The sequence below is a fragment of the Mastomys coucha genome, unplaced genomic scaffold (assembly GCF_008632895.1).
Source record: "Mastomys coucha isolate ucsf_1 unplaced genomic scaffold, UCSF_Mcou_1 pScaffold1, whole genome shotgun sequence".
In the NCBI taxonomy this organism is placed as follows: Eukaryota; Metazoa; Chordata; class Mammalia; order Rodentia; family Muridae; genus Mastomys; species Mastomys coucha.
In genome coordinates this window covers 78148950-78173078 of record NW_022196891.1, presented here as the reverse complement: position 1 = coordinate 78173078, position 24129 = coordinate 78148950, and the positions used below count along the sequence as shown (strand labels likewise).

The following is a 24129-nucleotide window of genomic DNA, read 5'->3' as shown; positions in this document are numbered from 1 at the left end:
GGCTGAAGTTATATTTCATTAAGTTTTTTAAAGATAGTTCCTGAATATTACTAAATTCTTAGTGCTGGATAAATTTGCTTATGTGTGCACAAGCTTTCAGCTATTCATGTTAAGATTTGAGATACTTAATGGGTGAAAGGGGGAAGAAATCCGTATAGCCAATGACTGGACTATTTTCAAAATCTCAAAAAAATAAAAGAAAAGAAAAAGAAAAAGAAAACAAACGTCATGGCTTTGAATCACAGCAGCAGTGAAGGGCTTGCAGGTGTTTTGCAGACAGCAGGCACTTAACTGGCTGCATAGCCTTTATTTTTCTGTTGTGTTTATTTATGTGTGTATTTGAATTATGATCTTATTGCATAGCCTTGGCTAGCCTAAAATTCCCAAAGGAGACCAGGATGACCTAAAATTTATAAAAGATGTGCCTGCCTTTGTCCTCCCTGTGCTGGGGTAAAGATGTGTGCCATCGTGCTGGCTGCTTCTCTTTTCATTAGCTGTGCCTTTAGTACTGTATGCCTAATGGTTGGTCTTTTTTGGGGTTTGTATTGTTTTGCTATTTTTGTTGTTGTTGGGTTTGTTTGTTTGTTTGTTTGTTTTGTTTTGTTTTTTTGACTCAGGGTCTCAGTGTGGAGCCCTGGCTGTCCAGGAACTCACTGTATAGACCAGGCCGGCCTTGAACTCACAAGCTGTGCCAGGGATTCTTTATGTGCTTTATCCAGTCCCACATTTGACAGTCTCCACTTGGATTTCTAATAGGCTTATCCAGCACAGGTGTCCTGTCTTCACACCAATTGTCCTGTTTTTTTTCTTCACAGTGTTTTTTGCCATGTAATGTGGTTTCAGCATGTAGAGTGTGTCTAATGTGAGTGGCTGACATGGGTCATTTTAAAGGCTGCTAGGTTCTGTGACACTGTGGCTGACAATTTATTTCTAGTTAACTTATTCATAGATGTTTTAGTTTTCCAGCTAAAAGCCATTCACATGATGCTGCCGTTTTCTTTCCTGCTCTGGTGTAGAGAGTGCCTGTACACGCATACATACACACTCACTCGCTCTCTTGATGCTGGGTCTTACTGTGAAGCCCTGGCTATCCTGATAACTTTCTTTTTTCTTTTTTTTTTTAACTTTTATTGCATTATGATGAGAAAAGTTACATGATTTCAATTTATCTGAATTTGTTAACATTTAAAAACATATTAAGTAAATAGAATTAAATCACATTCTTGTTCCCCTCTTTTTTCTTTATTTAAAAAAAGTTTATTTATTTATTTTACATATATGAGTTCATGGTAGCTATCTTCAGCTACCAGAAGAGGGCATCAGATCCCGTTATAGATGGTTATGAGCCACCGTGGTTGCTGGGATTTGAACTCAGGACCTTTGGAAGAGCAGTCAGTGTTCTTACCCGCTGAGCCATCTCTCCAGCCCCATACCTTTCAATATAGCCCAGGCTGGCCTTGAACTCACAGAGACCATCTGCCTCTGCTTCCCAAGTGTTGGGATTAAAGGTTTCAGTGACACATGGGACCAGGACATACACTTTAGTGCATACTTTTTATTTTGAAGTGATCTTGAAAGAAAAAAATTACCTTCTGTGACTTTTCTGTTCTGCTGTATCACTTCACATAAGCACGTTTATCTGAAACCCAGAGCTTAATAATGCACATTTTTGTAAAGGGTATAGAGCATGCATAGTCCATCACTTTGGACAGTGATTGAACCTAGGATTTCATGTCTTACCAGGAAGCATCTATCACTGAGGTACACGTCCCCAGCCCCTTTCTTGCTTTTTATTTTGAGACATTCTCCCTTAGATTCCCTGTCTACCTCAGCTTTTGAAGCAGCTTGGGTTGTAGGCATGTGCAAATTTAAAAAAATAAACATTTTTCCCACTTAGCTACATTAAATTCTCCTACAACATTCCTTTCTTTTCTTTTTTTTTTTCACTTATTTTGTGTTGTATACATGCACATGTTGAGGTCAGAGGACAACTTGTGTGAGTTGGTTCCCTCCAGTGTGTGGGCTCTAGGGATCAAACTTGGATTGGAAGGTAGGCTCATATTCAAAAACCCTTGACCAGCAAAGTCCTCTCATTGGCTCCCCAAAATTAGAGACAAAATACTCATAGTACCCAGTTTCTCCACAGGCATGTTAAGTATAATTATATTTTCTAAAAAGTGTTTTCATTAACCAAAATTATACATCCACACGAAATATCAAGAAGACAGTGTGCTCTGTTTACATAGATTGATCCTGGCATCTGCCAGGCACATGGAGTCTTAGCTGTGCAGCAGGGAGCAGAGTGAGCACTCCTCTTCAGTTAGCCCTTGCTGCCTAATTGTCCTTTAGATGAGTGACAAGAAAGGCCTATCTGACAGAGCACCCAGGAAAGCTTCTCGCCAGATCTCACATCCAGGTTGAATAAAGGCCTGCACTTCTTTTGGTCAGTCCTGTTTCCTGAGGAAAGCCAGGTTGGAGATGGGCTCCCTTCAGGAGGTGGCTCTTATCTCTTCCCCAAGTTGCGATCTTGAGCATTTGTACCACTCTCTGCACATAGTGAGATAATGCTGGAGGTTCAGGCATACATCACCCTGCCTGACTTGGTGCTTGGACTCCGGTTCTTGTGTGAAGCAAGCACCATAATCCACCAAATCGCCTTCTTAGTCCCTAAGTCGTTTTGATCGTGTTTTCAGTACTTACAGTAGAGGAAGGAGCTGTGAAGTTAGCAAAGAGCAAGGTCTGCAGCTAGAACGCCTGGGTCTGTGTTCCCATACTGCCTGCCTCCCCTCAAGACAGCCTCCTAAGCCTTCTGTGTCTCGGTTTCTTCATTTATGCAGCTAGAACAATAGTGTTTGCTTCATACAGGAGAGTTACAGCATCTAATGAAGCATGTGCTGAGAGTTTGGAGCATAACCACATAGAATAAATAACAATAGCCAGGCAGTGGTGGCGCATGCCTTTAATCCCAGCATTTGGGAGGCAGAGGCAGGCGGATTTAATAGTGTTAGGTGTTTCAGTACTATCATTATCTTTTAATAATTTTTTTCCTTTTAATGATTTTATGAAGGCACCAGATTGCATTAATAAATTGAATTCACTGTAAAAATGTTTTTGTCGATTTGTGTGAACAAGAACTTGAGGGCTGGAGAGATGGCTCAGTGGTTAACAGCACTGACTGCTCTTCCGAAGGTCCCAAGTTCATCCATAATGAGATCTGATGCCCTCTTCTGGGGTGTCTGAAGACAGCTACAGTGTACTTGCATATAATAAATAAATAAAAATCTTTTAAAAAGGGCTGGAGAGACGGCTCAGCGGTTAAGAGCACTGACTGTTCTTCCAAAGGTCCTGAGTTCAAATCCCAGCAACCACGTGATGGCTCACAACCATCTGTAATGAAGTCTGATGCCCTCTTCTGGTGTGTCTGAAGACAGCTACAGTGTACTTACATATTATAATAATAAATAAATCCTTTAAAAAAAATCTTTAAAAAAAACCAAACCTGATTGTGAAAATACAGTCAACTGTTTTTCAATTTCATTCCAAGGAAAGGGGTTTGAGATTTGTTTCCTGCTCTGTTAAAGGTATCTGATGTGTAGCCATGCAGAAGACCTCCGGGCAAAAGCTGAGTGGGAAGGCAAGGGGACGGCTTCCCGGTCCAAACTGCTGGACAAGCTTCAGAGTAAGTCACTTCAGAAGTAGATACTGGAGAGCAAACAGGAAGCTTGTGCTGGGTCACTTTACTGAGTGCTTGTGGAAGAAGAGGGGGGCCCATTAAAGAGCCCCTTCAGCAGCTGTAACCTGGAGTCTGAGCAAATGCTGCTCTCAGCACTCTGCTTGGGTGGTGGTGTTTAGCGAGGCTCTCAAGGTTTCCTTTGGAAGAGGAGTCCTAGAGTCAGGACAAAATGGGAACCACAGCTTCACATCAGAGCATTTAACAGTTTTTGCTTTTTTCTTTAGAAGAGACCAGATTTCTTTTTCTATTTTCTGTTTTGGTTTTGAGACAGAGTTTCTCTCTGTAGCCCTGGCTGCCCGGAATACCTTTGTAGACCAGGCTGGCCCTGAACTCTGAGATCCACCTGCCTCTGCCTCCTGAGGCTGGGACTAAAAGCGTGCGCCACCACGCCTGGCTGGGTTCCAGGTTTCTTTAGGTAAATCGTTTTTCCCAGCTATGTTACAGCACTTTCAAGTTGAGTTGGAAATTTCATTTTTACCATATCTTTCTATTAAATACCTCCTTTCTATTCAAATCATGCTGTTCTGTCAGCCACTCTCATGTAGTGAGAGTGGAAATCTCAGGACGCAGAAAATAGACACACCATATGGCCTGGCAAATGCATGAGGATTGGAATAAGTTTGTACTGGTGTTAAACACTATTGCAGAGTTTCCACAGTACTTTGGCATTAGTAGCCACTGGAGGCAAATAGGACTTGTCCAGTTCTATCTTATTCGTTGTTGAAGTTTTTTTTTTTTTTTTTGGTTTTTCGAGACAGGGTTTCTCTGTGTAGCCCTGGCTGTCCTGGAACTCACTCTGTAAACCAGGTCAGCCTCGAACTCAGAAATCTGCCTGCCTCTGCCTCCCAAGTGCTTGGATGAAAGGCGTGCGCCACCACTGCCCGGCGAAGATTTTTTTTTTAACTGGTCATCTACTGATACATAAATATCAAGTTTTCTGTTCATCTTCCTTTCACTTTTGTGGTGTTTCCCCTAGAAGCTCTATCTACCAGACGGCTGTGTCACGGTAGCCTCTGCGTAGTGACGGCTGTGTCACGGTAGCCTCTGCGTACTGGAAGCTTCCCTCTGTCATCTCCCAATGCTGTCAGTGTAAAGGAAACAGTAACATTGAGGTGAAAGGAACAGCAGGAGGAAATGTCTTATCTCCACTTTACAGTTTATTATTATTTTTATTTCTCTTTTTTAAAATATCTTTTATTAAAGCCTATTTACCAGCATCAGTGATGCTTCCCCCACGGCGTTTACAGACTCTCCTGCGGCAGGCGGTGGAGCTACAGAGGGATCGGTGCCTATATCACAATACCAAACTTGACAACAATCTAGATTCTGTGTCTCTACTTATAGATCATGTTTGTAGTAGGTAAGAGAAAAATTTCTTATATTTTCAAATACGTTAGCGTTTTACAGGTGGATTTATGAACTTTATTAGAACACATTCTAGGGTTTCTTTGTATACCTGTTCATACCTGATTAACACTTAATTCACAGTAAAACCCAGGGCTACTATAATGAAAACTTAGTTAAAGAAAATCATAAAAAAAATTATTTTCTGTTGTATAAGTTTATGTTTATGTAGTATGCCACAGTTGGGAGCTGAAGCCCAAAAGCCAATTTTTTATGTTCTTGTCTATAGATTTTGGTCACCTGTGTTCAACAGTTTAACTATGCACCAAATTAATTCTCTGTATATAAATACCATGGAACTACTTTTCCTTAATGGAAGTTGTGTGTTTTGTAAACAAAGGGCTCCAGAAATGGTTAGAGTGGTTAGAGGGGTGGGCATTACCTCTGTGCCCATGTTCACCAGGCCAGGCACATAGCTCAGCTGGGAAGTTTGTCTTTTGGCGTTGAGTATTCTTTTAGTAAAAATGTCTTTTCTCTTTTAATGATGCTCTCCAAAATTATATCAGAACTTTACATTTAAAATACCAAGATAGAAATTATAAAAACTCTTTCAAACTCTAGAAAAGCAGGCGGCTGACAGTTTTTTTCTGCTGGCATTCATTGAAGAATGAACTTGAGTAATGAACATTACTGAAGTAATGAACTTCAGTAATGAAAGACAGAAGTGTGTATGTGAGTCAAAAAGGAACTTCTAGTAACTGTAAATATCGTGTACCCATGCCCACATCTAGATACTGGTTTAAAATAATGTTGAGGTGTGTTTAAATTAGGTGTTTCACCTTGTTTTTGGTTTGTTTTGTTTTGGTTTGTTTTTTTCATTTCATTAGTGCTGGGAAATAGAACATAAGTCCTTTCAAATACTAGTCAAAGCTGTATCGCTGAGCTGCGTCCCCAGCCCTATAATCTGCATGTGTGTACACTTGTGACATCACTCACCACACTTGGACAGAAGGAATTGTTTGTGCTATTATCCTTAAGAAATAATGCTTGCCTTGCAAGTGCTGGGTTGAGGCTTGTGTGAGCTACTGCTCTGCTAGGAAGTGGTCAGTGCTCACTCTTAGCCCCTCCACTCCTTAATACTGTTCTTTGACTTTTTGGGGAGAGTCTTAAGTAATTTTTGGTTTAAATTGGAGTCAGAGGGAAATAGTGGGCTGAAAGGCTCTGCATTCAGCCCTTTGTTTCGTAGCTCCTGTAGGTGCTTGGAGACTGTCAGAATTAAGACACTTAGAGACAAAGTCTCTGTGGCTCATTGCTGCTGGGGACACTGGAGAGTGAAAGTTGAGCCCTTCCTTTCTGAGTGGAGACAACCCATATGAAGAGGGCAATGTCTGTGGGACCAGTAGACAAATACTACCTAGTCTCCCTTCTCCGTCCTTCGTCTTGGACAGGGCTGCCCCTCAGTCCATGTGCAAAGCATTCTGAAATTCACTAGGACTGAAAAGTTCTTATTTTTCTAAAGTAGTTGTTCCTTGGATTTTCTTTATGATTTTAAAAACAAAAACATGCACACTCGTGGTATACAGGCTTGCAGGCAAAACACCCATATATACAAAAATAAATTAAAGAATAAGTAAATTAAAATACTGTGCCTCCTGTTTACCACCTACCTTCAAAAGGTAACTCCTCAAGTCATTACCAGCTGTACAATTCATTTGTCCATGTTCTCATTTTTCTTAATCAGGGCTCTATAGTATTAATGCCTACAGAGAAAACACCATAAAACTTGCTGACGTTGGTGAGGGGCAGTCTGTTGAATACGGCAGCTGCTTACTTCCCAGTTTATCTTGTGTTTTCTGTAGTATTTGAGCATGAATATTCTAAGCTCTGCATTGATGCTCTGACCCCTCCAGGGCTTGTGCCCCTGCCTGTCGCTTTAGTCCTGTGTCCAGGATTACTTCTTTCCTCCTCCTCCTCCCATAGGTTCTACTCCCCGTGAAGCTGATGACTCCTGGAAACAGCAGAGCTGCAGTTTTTCTCTCTTGAGCCTCAGACCTGAGTGCAGTTTGGCTATTGCTCTAGTTAAACATAGCAGATCCAAATAGATTTTCTCTACCTCTTACCCAGAACTGCTAAGGCTGTTTTTTTACTCTTGAAGTCTTTTTTATTACTTTTTTGTTTGTCACGTGTATGATGTATATGCTTGAGTGAATGTGTTTTCACATGTGTGGGCACTCATGTGTGGGTACACATGTGCATGTGGAGGCCCAGGGCTGGTGTTGGAAATCTTCCTCAGTTGTTGTTCCACTTTATTCTTTTGAGACAGGGTCTCGCTCAAAAATGGACTGGAGCTCAGCACTCCTAGCAAGTCTCTAGCCAGCTTGCTCCAGGCAGGGGCCCCTGCCTCCACCTTCCCAGGCTGGAGTAGCAGGCTGGTCGTCATGTCCACCTGGCACTTACATGGGGTTCGGGCGTCTGAGCTCCCGTCCTCTTGCTTGCATGTAAGAACTCCAGCTTCCAAGCCTTCTTCCCATCCCTGCATTTTCTATCTCAGGGAGAATCTACCTACCCAGTTTACCAAGCCGGAAAACCAGGAGCCATCCCCAGCTGTTCATTCTAGAGGTAGATTTAAGGACACTAAGAGATTAACACCAGGCATTAACTCAGTAAGTTGTACCCTTCATTGCCAAACTGGAAAATAGCCTCAGTTTAATTCCTTAAGTTTAGCCGGAGGTCTTCAAGAGAAAAGTTGATGATTTTTAACCAATCGGGTTTATTTTCTTCTAGAAAGTAGATTTTAGCATTGGAGCTAGAAATTCTCTGAAATTACATGTAAACATTGAAGTGACCCGTTCTTTCCTCTCTGGAGACTTGCTCATGACATTGGAAAACCCATGTAAGGTCGGAGAGGCTTATCAGTTGACATGCTCATAGCTTTGGTTAAATTTGACTAGTAAGGAACAGATATTTTAAAAAGGAGAAAGGATTTTCTGAGCTATTTTTTAACACCAGTAATTAATGAGAGTATGTTTTCGTAGGCTGTTTTATAAATGTTAATTTTTTAGTATAGGGTTATTACAAATATTTGTAGACACAATTTAAAGATTGACTTTGGTCACAATGTTACACTTAACTGTTTTCTTTCACATGGTACTGATTTTTAATATCTTAAATTTTAAATTTACTTGAAAGCAGACATCAACTATCAGTTGTGTATCTGAAAAGGGCCATTAAATTTGCACGTTACTGTTGTCTTTATTTTTAAATTTTAAAAAGATTTTATTTTATGTGTGTGAATGTCCTGCCCCGTGCACTGTGTGCATGCCTGGTGCCCATAGAGCCCAGATGGGTGTGCCAGATGTCCTAGAGCTGGAGTCACAGACAGTTGTGAGCTGCCATGTAGGTGCTGGGAACTGAGCTCGGGTCTTCTTACAAGAGCAGGATGTGCTCTTAACCATTGAACCGTCTCTCCATCCCTGCCTTAGTCTTAATAAAGATTAAATAATAATATGAAAATAACTGGCAACTGTCAATAGATAAAATGATTTATGCCCTGTAATTTTGAGTCAGTCCTTATGTAAAATGTAATTTGTTAATCTAAATGAATCTTTTTTACTGTGGTCAACTTTAGGCATCTAAACTTTTTTATTGAAATTCAGTCTTTGAAAAATATTTAAAGTTGACATTTAGAAAATTAGTGCAGTTTATCGTAGGCTCAAATTTTAGTTCCGTTACTAACAGTTTTGTGAAAATCTGGTAAGATACTTGGCTTTTTGAGTCTTGTAAAAATGGTGTTGATAAAATTTCTCTTGTCAGATTAGTTTCAAGAATACTAATTCTTGAATGGCTCAGCAGTTAAGAGAACTTGTTTTTGAGGAGGGCTCATGTTTTGTTCCCAGCACCTACATGGTTAACAGCTGTGTCTAACTCCAGTTCCAGGGTGTCCAGTGCCCTCTTGTAGCTTCTGTGGACACACTGCACACAAGGGGCACACAAACACAAATGCAGAAAAATACCCATAACATGAGACAAAAATAAAGTTTAAAACAGTATCCTTTGAAAGGTGTTTGAAAGGTGTAACATACAATACTTGGTACTGTGTATGCCAGTACTTGGTTAATAAAATACAAATATATGTAATTTCAGTTCAGAAAAATAACTTTAATATTGATGTACTTTTATTTAAATTGCCAAGTATTACCTCCTAAAGCTGAGTGTAGCCTGTCACACTGATGCGTTGACAGTGTACTTCTCTATGTACGCACCAAGACACTTTTCTTTTGAGATGGTCTTGCTGTGTTGCCCATTCTGGTCTCAAACTCTTGGGCTCAGTCAGTCTTCCTGCCAGAACTTCATAGGTGCTGGGGCCATAGGCTCATGCCAGTATCTTAGCTCCTGTTGTTTATTGATAGGAAAAAAAAAATAGAGAAGACTGTTGAAGTCTTTGGTGATCGATTTAAAAGTGTGACCTTTAGCAAAAATCATACCTGCTTGCCTATTATTAATCCAATACTTGGAAGACTGAGGCTGGAAGATGAAGAGTTTCAGATAAGACTGAGCTACAGTAGTAAGAACCAGTCTCCAAATGGAGTCGGAGGTCTGGAGAAAAGGCCAGTGGTTAAACGATCACTTGCTGTTCTGACAGCATGAGTTTGGTTCCCAGTACTCACATGGTGGCTCACAGCTGTAACTCCAGTTCCAAGGAGCCGGACACCGTCTCCTGGCTCCACAGCCACACATACGCAGGTGAAAGCACATTCCCAGCGAGGGTTGTTTTGATCATTTCATCATGTGGCCCCGGGAACTGAACCAGGTTGTCAGGCTTGACAGCGAGCACGTTGCCCATTGAGCTGTCTTGCCAGCCCCTCTCATCAGTTTTTAATGAGTGTGTGCATGCGTGTCACAGCACATATGTGGAGGCAGCAGCGTTGAGATTTAGGGATGTCAGTAGGTCAGCTGAGCAGCAGGCACTTCACCATCTCACTGCTCCCCTCCATTTTCTTTTGTCATACCAAGTCTTTTAACAATAGCTTACCGATTTTATATGCTTAAAGATGCTGCATTATTCCTTGTAGAACAACCGTCATTTATCTATAAAGTGGGTTAAACATAATTCCCAAATAATTATGAATATGAATAATTATGAATTGTCTTAAGCAGACCAAGTAGCCTTGAGAAGGTAGGAAAAAAGTAAACTTTAGGTTGAAGTAGATTTTATATTAACAGATCTTCATTAGAGTTGGCTAAAAAAAATGTACCTGCTGATTCTTGAGTTGTAAATGCACTCATATTTATATTGAGGTTTATGATATGATCTTCAAAAGTTCTCTCAGTTGTTAATGTCCTTCTCACTATTGCTGAAATATGCTTTGAAAGAATAATTATGTGCGGATTTGTCTGTTTTAGGAGGCAGTTTCCCTGTTACACTCAGCAGATACTTACAGAGCATTGTAATGAGGTGTGGTTCTGTAAATTCTCTAATGATGGCACTAAACTAGCAACAGGATCAAAGGATACCACAGTTATCATATGGCAAGTTGATCCGGTATGTATATGTATTCCTCTCTGTGTGTGTGTGTGTGTGTACATTGTTTAGATTTGTTTGTGTGTGTCAGCATCGTATGTGTGCCTTACTAGGTGTGTCTTACTTGTGTAGGCCTGAAGAATATATCTGATCCAAGTTGTACGTGGCTATAACTACTGTGTAGATTCCAGCAACTTAAACCCAGGTCCTCTGCCAGAGTGACAGTGCAGAGCTATCTCTCCAGTCCTAAAAGGGTATTTTTGAATCTTAACTCACTAGTTAGCTTTTGTTGTTATTTTCTGAGACCGGTTTCTCTGTGTAGCCCTGGCTATCCTGGAACTCACTCTGTAGACCAAACTGGCCTCAAACTCAAGAGATCCACCTGCCTCTGCCTCCTGAATACTGGGATTAAAAATGTGAGTCAGCATTGCCCAGCACGTACCTATTTAGTTTTAATACATGTACGTATAGTATAAGTAGTCTCTGCAAGTCCTTTTTGGTCATATTTGTCATTTGATTTTTTTTTTTTTTTTTTGAGACAGGTTCTTACTCAGTTCCCAAGGCTTTTGTAGCACTCCTGACTCTCCCGTCCCAGCCCTCCTTCCTGAATGCTGGGCAGATAGAGATGGATCATCATGCCTGACTATGTTAATCATTTTTTTCTAATTTTTTCCTGTTTGTGCTTTTCTTTTTTCTGTTCATAGATGAGTATGATTCCAGTTGTACATACAGTGTTAAGTACTCGAGACTGAGCCAGTTGGCACGCATTATTTAACTATCTGAATGACTCAGGTGCTGAAATGCGGTGTCTTGAATTGTGATGAGGAAACTGGGGTGAGGGTTGAGCGCTGAAGGGAATTGGTGGGATCCCATGTGCTTCCCTGGGCTCCCCCAAGATGGCATTTGAAAACTACTGCATATAGGTTTGAAGTGCTAAATTTTATCTACTCGGAATCGTCTTTTATTACTAGATAACCTACAGATATAAATAAATATGTCCATTTCTTTTAATTTGTTGAACATACATACATAGCTAACCTGTCTATTAGTCAAAACAGAATGTAATTTCAAATAGGTTATGGAACTACACTTGTTTTAGACATTCACCTAAAATCTAAGTAAATGAAACTTGGCTTAGTGCTAAATATGGCTCTTGACTCTAGGTGAATACATTGGCCTCATTTATTTTGAGTTTAACAACAGGAGTTTTAGGAGCTAACAGGACAGCTCAGGGTGAAAGCAATGCTTTGCTATCCTGGAGACTTGATTTTGTTCAGAAAGGTTTGTACATAAAGTTGGAAAGAGAGAACTGGCTCCACAAAGTTATCCTGACATGTAGGCCATGGCATGTGATCCCACATGCCATGTCTGGACGTACAACACACACAACACATACTCAGAGGCGCCCTAGAAGGAAAAATACAAATTGAGATGGACACTTGTTGGATTCTTACCTACGATGTGTTGTAATTGGTAGGCGGAAAGCAGGGCACCCTTCACTCTAAGGAGCTCTTCCCTCTTTACACTGTCTACCTAGTTAACACGCTGACCACTCTCTGCTGACTTCAAATGGTACTGCTTTAAATATACACACCAAAATACATAGCCATCCTGTCTATTTCCCCTACCTCTGTGTGCACGTACACACACATGTACACACTATAAATTACACACTAATTACTTAAGGAACCTAATTATATGAAATGTGGGCTCTCAATATAATAGAGCTACAATATATAGTACTCCTCTATTAACACTATATTTTAATAGCAGATAATGACTGCCAGCATTCTGAGCTAGTAATATTGCCGCAATTATAATATGAAATGGAAGTACTTGAAATTTCTCTATTACGGGATACTACTGCATTAATTTTGTTACCTAATATACTTCCTATATTTCTTTGTAATGTAGTATACTGTCAGTTTAAATGCATCAGTGATAACTCAGTCACAAATAGTTGATTGGCATCCTTAAGGAAGAGAAATCATAAGCACTTCCTCTTAGAGTAGTCTAACCACGCAGGAGCTCAGATTTGAGTTCTCGACTTCTCCCTGCTTCCAATGTCTGCCATCCCCTGTCTATCTGTTGTGTGACTCTGAGTCTGCCTGCCTTACTGCTCTTCTGTGAATCTGTCCCTGTGTCTATGTCTGTCCCCAACAAAGGGCTTTTTTTTTTAATGACAGATGAAAACAAGCATTGCATGGGGAAGGAATAGAAGATACTTTTACAGCCATCTTTTTTAAGAGTTAATTATTTATTTTATGTATGTGAGTACACTGTAGTTGTCTTCAGACACACCAGAAGAGGGCATCTGATCCCATTACAGATGGTTGTGAGCCACCATGTGGTTGTTGAGAATTAAACTCATGACCTCTGGAAGAGCAGTCAGTGCTCCTAACCACTGGGCCATCTCTCAAGCCCTACAGAGATCTTTTAACAGAGTTTTATACAAGAAATGAAGTCACTGATGCCAACTGACCCAGACCACAAACAAATGCTAACAAGGACTCTCCCTTTGTTACACCGATATTTCTGGTAGATATTTATGAAGCCACTGTCATCCTACTTTCAGCAACTGATTGTCATAGTACACTCACACACACATGCACGTGCGCACTGCTTTGGGTCCAGGCATGGAAGCATACATAACTTAAAAGTTGCGGCTCTGTGTTAGCTTAGGTTGTGAAAGTTGATTACCTGGGAAATAAAAGGCAAGGCAAGTAAGGTTGTAGTTTACATTGATCTCTTTTTTTGCTGTTTTTTTTTTTTTTTTTAAGATTTATTTTATTTATTTTATGTGTATGAGTACACTGTAGCTGTACAGATGGCCATGAGCTATCATGTGTGTGGTTGCTGGGAATTGAACTCTACTCGCTCCACCTTGCTTGCTCTACCCCACTCGCTCCAGTGTAATTCACTGTAGCTGTCTTCAGACGCACTAGAAGAGGGCATCAGATCTCATCCTGGGTGGTTGTGAGCCACCAAGTGGTTGCTGGGATCCGAACTCAGGACCTTTGGAAGAGCAATCAGTGCTCTTACCTGCTGAGCCATCTCACCAGCACCTGCTGTTTGTTTTTTTGAGGCAGGGTCTGTCTGTGTAACTCTGGCTCGTCTCGAACTCGGAAATCTACCTGACTTTGCCTCAGGAATGATGGGATTAAAGGCTTGTGCTACCATCCCTGGCTACATTGTTCTCTTAAAGACAGGTTAAACAAGTAGGCTGAGTGTATGTTGCAGTCATAAGGGACCTCAGGGTCTCTTATTAACTTTGCCTGTGAGGTCCAGCAGAAGTTCCAGTCCTGTAGAATATGAGACAATTTTATGATAATTTATCATCATAACAATAATATTAATAGTGTACTAAACACATTAGTAGTGTACTAATAAACTAAGTGCTACTTTGTAGTTGCCTACTTTTCAAATAGGCATATTTTTAATAATGGCAACTTGTAAATGACACGAGAGAGTTTGGAATCAACTCATGGCCTCTGAGTTCTATGGGGTTTGTTAAGCTTGTTTTTCTAGTAGCTATGTGTGAGATTCCCACTTTTATTTAGCCAGTATAAAATGCCTGTTGTGTATTGATTTTTTTTCTTTAAATCCAGACAACTGAACAAAAAATAATAAGCCCTGATTATTCCCTAAAGGATGCTGTGAGAGCTCAAAAGAGATCTTGCTATGTCTAGAAAGCTAAGGAAAGTAAGAAAGGATTTTGTGGAAAAGATAAAAGAGCTGTTTGGGCCAAACTGGTTAGGAATGGTCTAGGGTCATTTGGAAGAAGAGTTTTTAGAAGACCAGAAGATGAACCTAAGGGAGCAAATCTTTTATTTCTTTTACTGAGGAATATGCCAGTGTTTCCCAGAATGCTTTTCTGGAAACACTGCTATGTAGAATGAATAGGTATTAATTGTAAGGAGTTTTTTTCTTGGCCATATTAACTTAGGGATGCATAAGTAATACTTAGGTTCCAATGGGAAGTGTGAGGGTAATTTTCAGATGGTTGCACTATTAGAAGTTTTCTGAGGCTAGTTAACTCTTGGTATGCTGGCACTTTTCAAGAACTTTTTAGAAAAGTTGACTGTACTCTTGGGAAAACCCAGCAATGAATGTTTTGCCTGAATGTATGTCTGCAACTGATTCCTGTAGAGGCCAGAAAGTGGTTGGATCCCCTGGAACTGGTGTTAGATGGTTGTAAGCTGCCACATTGGTGCTGGGAATCAAATGGGATCCTGTACAAGCTATATCTTCATCTTTTATAGAGTTATTTTCTATCCAGGTATATAAGACAATTAGTTTTTTCTTTTTCTTCCTCTTTTGTCTTTCTCTTCTCCTCCCTCCCTTTCCTTCTGTGGTCTTTTGAGATAGGGTAGGCTACACAGTAAGCTGGAACTGTAGATCTTCCTATGTCTAACCTTCCAAGTACTGAAATAACATGCCTGAATAAAACAATTAGTTTTCTAGATAAGTAATTCTAAAGAAATCTGTTGTCAACCTAGAAGCAAATCTTTAGTTTGATTGGTTGGTTTGTTTTGTTTCGGAGACAGGGTTTCTCTGTGTAGCCCTACCTGTCCTGGAACTCACTCTGTAGACCAGGCTGGCCTTGAACTCAGAAATACGCCTGCCTCTGCCTCCCAAGTGCTGGGATTGAAGGCGTGCGCCACCACCACCCTATAAACAAGATGTTATATACTACACAAATATATGAAACTGTCACAGAATTTGCCCTGAGAAAACTTGAGACTGAAAGTAGATGCACACACCAAAAGTTGACTCTTCTTAAAGATTTAGAAAACTTCACCGACACATAAATGAATAAAATACATCCTCATATGGTACATAGTTCAACAGTTACAACTACCATTATCTAATCACATTTTTAATATCCCATCAAAAGAAATCCTGTATCTGGTAGTGATCATTTCTCTCCCTATAGTTTCCAGCAACCATTCCTTTGTTTTTATTAATTTGTCTATTCTGAATACTTCATATAATAAATTAAGCATTATATAGTCCTTTCTAGTTGGCTTCTTTCATTCACCCCAATGTCTATGATTCATTCATTCATTAGATACTAATTTTATGAATGGTACTCCATTTTAGAAACACATTTGTCATTTGGTTTCTACATTTTTTAATATTAAGAGTAAAATGGCCCAGCCTGGTCTACCTAGTGAGTTCCAGGACAGCCAGGGCTACACAGAGAAACCCTGTCTGGAAAAAAAATCGAAACTAATAACAAACAAAAAAAAGAAGGTGTGAGTAAATGTCTGTGAAGCAAGCTGCCAAGCTCAAGCGGGATTGGCACAGAAACCTGAGACTGTCAGTGTACTTAAGTTCTTGTGCTAGAGAATTGTAGCTTTTTGGGATGGGAATTAACCAAATTGTCTACTTTGTTTTTCAGGATACACACCTGTTAAAACTGCTTAAAACGTTAGAAGGACATGCGTATGGCGTCTCCTACATAGCATGGAGTCCAGATGACAGCTACCTTGTTGCTTGTGGTCCAGATGACTGCTCGGAGCTTTGGCTTTGGAATGTACAGGTGAGCAAGTGTTTTCCTTGGCTTAAGTCCAACACGCTCTTAATACATATATTTGTTAAAACTTATTCTTATCCAGCGTAGTGGCCCTGCTTTAATCTCAGCATTCAGGAGGCAGAGGCAAGCAGATCTCTGACTTTGAGGCCAGCCTGGTCTATAGAGGGAGTTCCAGGACAGCTAGGGCTCCACCAAAACTCTAAGAGAAAAACAAAACAAAACAAAAACCCCAACATTATTCTTACTTTATTCAAGAAAACCTTTTAATCTAAATTACTATAACTTTTCACCTGTAAGTTAATAGTGCTTCAAGTGTTTAGAGCCCAGGTGTTTAGATTTATAAATTTAAATATATTTAGGGCAGTAAAGCTTGTTTTGTTAAAGGATGATCATTCAGCATTTCCAACATGTTTTGCTTTACTTAATGGAATTTACACTGTTGAATCAGGAAAGATATTTATGTTTTCATCATTGCATGTAAAATATAACTTTTCGTGTGTAAAGTATCTGTTAAATATAATTTCTTTTTGTTTCCTTTGGTTTTTTGAGACGGGGTTTCTCTGTGTATCCCTGGCTGTCTTGGAACTCACTCTGTAGACCAGGCTGGCATCGAACTCAGAAATCCACCTGCCTCTGCCTCCCAAGTGCTGGGATTGAAGGCGTGCACCACCACTGCCCGGCTTAAGTATAATTTCCTATTTTGATGGCAAGCACACCCTCTCTTGGCCTAGTCTGAGCTAGCTTAGTGCCACTAAAGAATGATCTAGGAACATACTTTTATATTACTTTTTCTAACTTAAAATTTAGTTTATGATACTATCTTAGAAAAACTTGGCATTAGATTCATTCTGTTTTACATGTTTTTGGAACCCCATATTCAAAATTTAAACTCTTGAGTAAAAATGATAATCTATGGTTTGAGTATAAAAGTAGAACTTGAGCCTGGCAGTGGTGGCGCACACCTTCAATCCCAGCACTTGGGAAACAGAAGCAGGTGGATTTCTGAGTTCGAGGCCAGCCTGGTCTACAGAGTGAGTTCCAGGACAGCCAGGGCTACATAGAGAAACCCTGTCTCATAAAACCAAAAAAAAAAAAAAAAAAAAAAAAAAAAAAGAAAAGAAAAAGAAAAGAAAAGAAAATCCAAATGGATGGATGGATGAATGAATGAATAAATAAATACCAAAACAAGAGAAGTCCACAAACTGCTTGTGTTTACCATAGGTTTCTAATGAAATGACCTTATGTCTGTGCATAGCAGAAGGAAAATATTTCTACCCCAGATCTTACTGTTTTAATGTATTTGTTACACTCAATGGACTGAAGAGATGACTTAGTGGTTAAAAGCACTGACTGCTTTTTCAGTAGTCCTGAGTTTAATTCCCAGCAACCACCTGTTGGCTCACAACCACTTATAATGGGATCTGATGCCCTCTTCTGATGCTCAAGTGTATATGCAGATAGAGCACTCATATACACAAAATAAATAAGCAAACATGTAAAAGAATAGTATATACTCAAGATTTAGGTACCTTTTGTATTTAAACTTTTTAAACTGTTTTGGTCAGGTGACTAAAGCAGCAGTTGAATAGCTGAGGATAGGGAACAGTTAAGGGAAAGATTTAGATGTCGAATTGGGTTTTTTTATTTTTTTGTCTCTTGGTTCCTCTCATGTAAGGGAGACACCACATTTTCTATTGCGTGCCTCTCGTGCCTTTATTCTTTGCCCATCCCAGACCACACCCTCTGTTTTCCCTCTTTCCCTCTGAGTTCCCATTCCTCACAGGACACTTGTGCCCATGTCCTTTTTATATTCCAAAGGTAGGCTTCCCTCTCAGATCCTGTTTCTAATCCCTGAACAAAATGGAACACGACTAGATTAGATGGTGTGTGTACTGTCCCCTGAGTGGAATAATTTAGAACATGTAAGAAAAGCATGCCTGAGCTGTGAGCACTAAACAGGTTTGCTTAGGTGGAAGCACCGTAGAGGGCTGACAGTGCAGAAGTTTGTTCTTTGTTCTGCTTTATATTGAAATAAAATTATGTACTACAAAAAAGTAGTCGTCTTTTCCTATCTTCCCTGCTACATTGTTGAAAATTTGATTATGAAATTTAGTAACTAAAATTGCCCTTAGCATATTTTAAGGGCATAGTTTTACTACCCACTAATTGTCTTCTTAAAGAATTGCTAGTTGCATTAATATAGTTTCAGGATAAAAGTCATAAAGAATTTTGGACTGAGGTGGGAGATCAGAAGGATTTAAGTGTGTGACTTTGGGATTTTCATTGTCTTGATTGTGAAAAATTGTTGTTTATATATATGATCTTTTCTGTTTTGTTTTTTTGTTTTTTTGAGACAGGGATTCTCTGTGTATCCCTGGCTGTCCTAGAACTCACTCTGTAGACCAGGCTGGCCTGGAACTCAGAAATCTGCCTCCTGCCTCTGCCTCCCAAGCGCTGGGATTGAAGGCGTGCGCCACCAGTGCCTGGCTATAATTCTTTTAAGATGAAAAGTTTATTAAAATTTATTAAAGCTTATCTCATATCTTTTAGTGCTGTAGTCTGATCAGGAAAATCCTTGAGTCTACCCTCCTCTCCTTTCTCCCCCTCCTCTTCTTCTTCCCCTTCCTTTCCAGTCTTTTTCTCTCTTTACGTCTACCCCTTAGACACAAATCTCAAACATCTTATCCACAGTTTGATTTCCTTGTAGACGGGAGAATTGAGAACAAAAATGAGCCAATCTCATGAAGACAGTTTGACCAGTGTGGCCTGGAATCCAGACGGGAAACGCTTTGTGACGGGAGGTCAGCGTGGTCAGTTCTACCAGTGTGTAAGTATTAAGTGCCTCCCTGTCAGTGTCTGACTATTTAAAAGTAAATGGAATGTTTGTTTTTAATGATTTTTTAAATGTATACTTGCCAGGAATGGCAGCCATGGTATCAAGCACAGCACTTGAAAGGTGGAGGTGGACAGGGTTCGTGAGTTTTACAGCCAAGACATCTCAAAAAGAAAAAATAAAATAAAAATGGATTCACTTGACGCATTATATGAAAACCTATTTTACCTTCCTCTTAAATGAGTATTTAATAAAATATTTGTTACTTTTCTTTCTTCATATTTTTTAAAGATGTATTTATTTATTATATACAAGTACACTGTAGCTGTCTTCAGACACACCAGAAGAGGGCGTCAGATTCCATTACAGGTGGATGTGATCCACCATGTGGTTGCTGGGAATTGAACTCAGGACCTCTGGAAGAGCAGTCAGTGCTCTTAACCATTGAGGCATCTCTCCAGCCCTCTTTCCTCATATTTTTAAAAACTATTTCAGGTATTCATGAAAAGTGTAGAATTAGCTATACTCCTGGTATTTGGGAGGCAGAAGTAGATGGATCTCTTGAGTTCTAGGTCAGTCAGGACTTTGTAGACTCTGTCTCAAAAACAAAGGTACTGAATTTATAGGATTGAAAATTTCAGCAATATTTTTTTTTCTGAGTGGGTTTAGACCTCAGAACATTACTAGCCAGACATGGTGGCCCATATCTGTAATCTCTGCACTTGGGAGATTGAGATGGGAAATTTGCAGAGTTAAAGGATAGCCTGGGCTGTAGTGAATTAGATGCCAACCCAGACTATAAAGTGAGAGACCTCATCTCATGGAATAATAAACAATATTTGTTGGATGGAGATGTAGCTTCATTTATGGAGTGTGTGGCTAACATATACAGAGCTCTGAGTTGGCTTGCCAGGACCCAGTAAAGCTGGAAATGGCAGCATATACTGCAGTTCTAGCACTTGGGAAAGAGCAACAGTAGGATCCTAAGTTTAAGTCCTCCTCAGCTGCATGGTCAGCCTGGGATTTATGAGACCTTGTGTGGAACAACCACAAACCCACAAGAATGCTGATTTTGATGAATAGACAGAATAGAAATATCTGAAGGATAAAAGTAATACCAGGCTGAACGGGTAGCGCAGCATTGACCGTGTGCTACTCTAACACTCCCTGTGCAGACCAGACCATCTCCAGATTCACCACGAGCCTCCTCCATCTGCCTACACAATACTGGAATTAAAGGCATGCAATACCATGCCAGCCTAGTAAATTATTTAATTAAGCTAAGGTAAATTGTCCTGTGACACGCTGAGTGAAGTGTCCTTGTGCAGCGCAGGCTCCATCTGTCAGTCACATCACTGCCTCACGTGAGTCTCACGGGTTTTCAGAGTATTATTTTTAATTTTTTTTCCTCACTGCATCACTTTAGTTAGGTGTTTAGAAAGACTCGTAGTTGTAGTTGATCTTTGTGAATAAAACAGATGTTAATAGGCTATGTGACAGCCTCCTTTCCTTCTGGGTAGGTCATGCACTATACTTGAAGGGCAGCTCACTGGCCTTCCAGGATCCCTGGATAGCTTTGAGACTCGCTACTGTCTAGCAAGTGAAGCTTACGGGATGCATCACTGTTCATGTTCGCATTGCAAGCTATTATTGTTAGTTTTCCTTTTTCACGTCTCAGGGCTGCATGTCGTGGTGTTACAGAATAGACCTGGAGTCAAACTCTCCTCGCTCAGGTCCTAACCAGGTTGTTCTCAGAAAGCACTGCCAGGCCTTTCTGAGTGCTTTGTTGTTTTGTTTTTTCTATTTTTCTGCTAGGACCTGGACGGCAATCTTCTGGACTCCTGGGAAGGAGTGCGAGTGCAATGCCTGTGGTGCTTGAGTGACGGCAAGACTGTGCTGGCTTCGGACACGCACCAGAGAGTCCGGGGCTACAACTTTGAGGACCTGACAGATAGAAACATGTAACTATTACTTGGTTTCCATTAGAACAGGCGTAGTGGTGGCACGCGGCTTTAATCCTAGGACTTGGGAGGTAGGGACAGGCAGATCTGTGAGTTTCAGAGCAGCCAGGACTACACAGAAAAACTCTGTCTTGAAAAGAGAGAGGGAGGAAGGGAAGAGAAAGAAATGCTTTAATTTATACCAAAATGTATATTTGGGCTTTTTTAGAAAAGCAGTTTTTTGTTTGTTTTTTTATTTTGATTGGTAATCTGAATTGGCATTTAGGAAGTCCGTGTTAACTCATTCTGATGGACATACATATGACAAAATATTTAAGCTATAATATAGTTTGAAATTCTTAACTCTTCATTTGCTGATAAATTATTTCTGATTACAGAGTACAAGAAGATCATCCTATTATGTCATTTACTATTTCAAAAAATGGCCGATTAGCTTTGTTAAATGTAGCAACTCAGGTATGTTTTTTTAACAACATTTAAAAATTTTTGTTTTAGTGAAAATTTGCTTTTGTTGTTTTAGTTATAAGTGTTAATTATCTGTGTTTAGTGCTTAAATGTGTAGGGATCAGGAATAAGTTAGTTGAAATACTGACATTTTTGACAAATAGAAAATGACAATGCTCCAATAGGAAAGGAATATTCACGATTACTGTTAATTCTGTTGAGACTGGATGTGGTAGACCACAGCTTACATCCCAGAAGTGCCTGATCTCTAAGGAATTTAAGAGCAGCCTGGTGTGCATAGCAGCTCCAAGCAGCTGGGCTAGCTCAGGGGTTACAGCCTGTGCGTTACAGCCTCTCTCTGGCTGGAATGACCTCTTCATGGGGTCACCTAGCAGATAGCCTGCATATCAGATGTTTACAGTAAGATTCATAGCAGTAACAAAATTGCAGTTATGAGTAGCAACAAAATAATGTTATGGTTAGGATCAGCACACCATGAAACAGTACCCGGGTTAGGAAGCTATAGAATCGTTGAGCTAGATAGTTCCTTAAAAACAAAACAAACTGCTAAGCTCAGTGATGCTGTGTGTGCCTGTACTCAGGTGGGGTGGCAGGGGGAGGTATAGTGCTGAATGCCTGTAATCCCAGCATCAGGGCAGCAGAGGTAGGTGGATCTGTTGAGTCTGAGGCCAGCCCATTCTACAGACTGAGTTCCAGGGCTATACAGAGAAACTCTTGTATTTTTAAAAAAAAAAAAAAGGGAGTTGGGGGGAAAAGGATTTCCAGTTCCGGGGGACCTGGGGCATACAATGAGATTCACTTTAAAAAAAAAAAAAAGTCTGTCGTTCCCCCCCTCCCCCTGGACAGACAAACCTGCTAGGGCTATAGAGTGAGGCCCTGACTCAGAAAATACCAACAGAAGCTTTTTTTCCCTGCAGGGAGTTCATTTGTGGGACTTGCAAGACAGAGTTTTAGTAAGGAAGTACCAAGGTGTTACCCAAGGGTTTTATACAATTCATTCGTGCTTTGGAGGCCATAATGAAGACTTCATCGCCAGCGGCAGTGAAGGTAAAGTACTCCTGTCTCAGCAAGTTTTTTTGTTTTTTTGTTTTTTCGAGACAGGGTTTCTCCGTATAGCCCTGGCTGTCCTGGAACTCACTCTGTAGACCAGGCTGGCCTCGAACTCAGAAATCCACCTGCCTCTGCCTCCCAAGTGCTGGGATTAAAGGTGTGCGCCATCACCGCCCGGCTTAGTGTTTGTAGGACACCGTTGTTGTTTTTTTGTTGTTGTTGTTGTTGTTTTTGTTTTTTAAATTTATTTATTTATACACTGTTGCTGTCTTCAGACAGACCAGAAGAGGGCATCAGATCCTATTGCATGGTTGTGAGCCACTATGTGGTTGCTGGGAATTGAACTCAGGACCTCTGGAAGAGCAATCAGTGCTCTTAACCTCTGAGCCATCTCTCCAGCCCCGTTCTTAATGTTTTGTTACCTTTTGGAGAATGGCTTGAGTCCTTAGTTTTGTTGTTATGTTTGATTCTTTATTTTCCTTTGTATTATTGGTGATGGAACCCAGGGCCTCAAGAACTGGGTTAGATGTTAAATCAAATTAAGATTTATTTAAATCATTATACTTGTTCTTTCATGGGACTGAGAGTTTTCAAAAGTTTGTAACAATCAGCTTTGCTGGTCGGGTTGACACAACACAAGCCTTGAATCTCTGATAGTGGAGGCAGAGCTAGGCAGATCTCTTGAGTTTCAGAATAGCCAGGGCTACACAGAGAACACATCCACACCCCCCAAAAGCCAACAATATATAGAAAACCTAGGAACTGTAGAATGGCTCAGTTGGTATTGTACCTGCCAGCATACAAAGTTCTGCGTTCAGTCCCTCACACACGAGCCATACATGGTTGCTCATACCAGTAATCACGGCTCTAGAGAAACAGGCAAGAGGATCAGAAGTTCAAGGTCATCTTCTGCAACATAGTAAGTTGGAAATCTGTTTAGGTTACATGAGACTGCTACCTAGGGGGGCAAAAAAAAGACACAACTGTCTTACATAGGCGATAGGTTTTCCAGATTGATGCAGCACACAAAACACAGTCATCATAAACCATGCTTAGCTCTGACCTTGATGGCTAGAGATCCTGCTTTTGCCGCCTTGTCAGCAAATATTCCCCTTGAACTCTGGAAGCAGAGATGTATATCTGTAGTTACATTTTTCAAACCTGTGCTTTTTCATGGAAATATAGCAAAGCACCAGGTATGGTAGTATGTGCCCTGAGTCTTAGCACTCATTCACAGATTTCCACACTGGCCCCTTGATTCACCAATAGACTGTCATACTAAAGTTGGTTTATCCTTGAGTTCTGCTCTCTGATTAGAGCCATCGTCATATAATTAGCTTATCACTAAGGTGTAGTGGATTTAATTCTTTTTATGGTCTCTTCATGAGATTAGCATCTTCTAGAAACTACACATAAGGTACAGCTCTAAGTAAGGTAATCCCTAAATAGGCTTGCTACAGTTAAGAGGCTAGCTGCATTTAGACTGTAAGAACCATCTATACAGTGTGGAAGAAGCCTGGTGCCCACCTCATGGCATGGAGATGCTTTAATTACACCAAGTATTCCCAGTTGTTGCTGGTTTTCAGTTTGGATACCTTGTTTTTTTCTGTCACCTAAGGTCTCCATAGAATGTATTATCGTCTCTGTTCTGTACTTTGTTCTGAAGATCATATACCTTCATTG

The 24129-nt window shown here is 40.3% G+C and overlaps 1 protein-coding gene across 5 annotated transcripts in view; it reads left to right on the top strand.

The window, feature by feature from the left end:
- The window catches only part of Wdr26 (WD repeat domain 26), a 39550-nt gene that overhangs the window by 9352 nt on the left and 6069 nt on the right, over nt 1-24129 (top strand). For all 5 annotated transcript variants that reach the window (XR_004109321.1, XR_004109317.1, XR_004109316.1 and 2 more), the window contains exons 5-12: nt 3582-3679; nt 4937-5093; nt 10481-10619; nt 16003-16143; nt 18845-18964; nt 20786-20931; nt 21309-21387; nt 22314-22443. Coding sequence is in view for 2 of the 5 variants with exons in the window: in XM_031336865.1 (XP_031192725.1) it covers nt 3582-3679; nt 4937-5093; nt 10481-10619; nt 16003-16143; nt 18845-18964; nt 20786-20931; nt 21309-21387; nt 22314-22443 (1010 nt within the window). In the remaining 3 variants the exon portion in view is untranslated. The remainder of the gene's footprint in view (nt 1-3581; nt 3680-4936; nt 5094-10480; nt 10620-16002; nt 16144-18844; nt 18965-20785; nt 20932-21308; nt 21388-22313; nt 22444-24129) is intronic.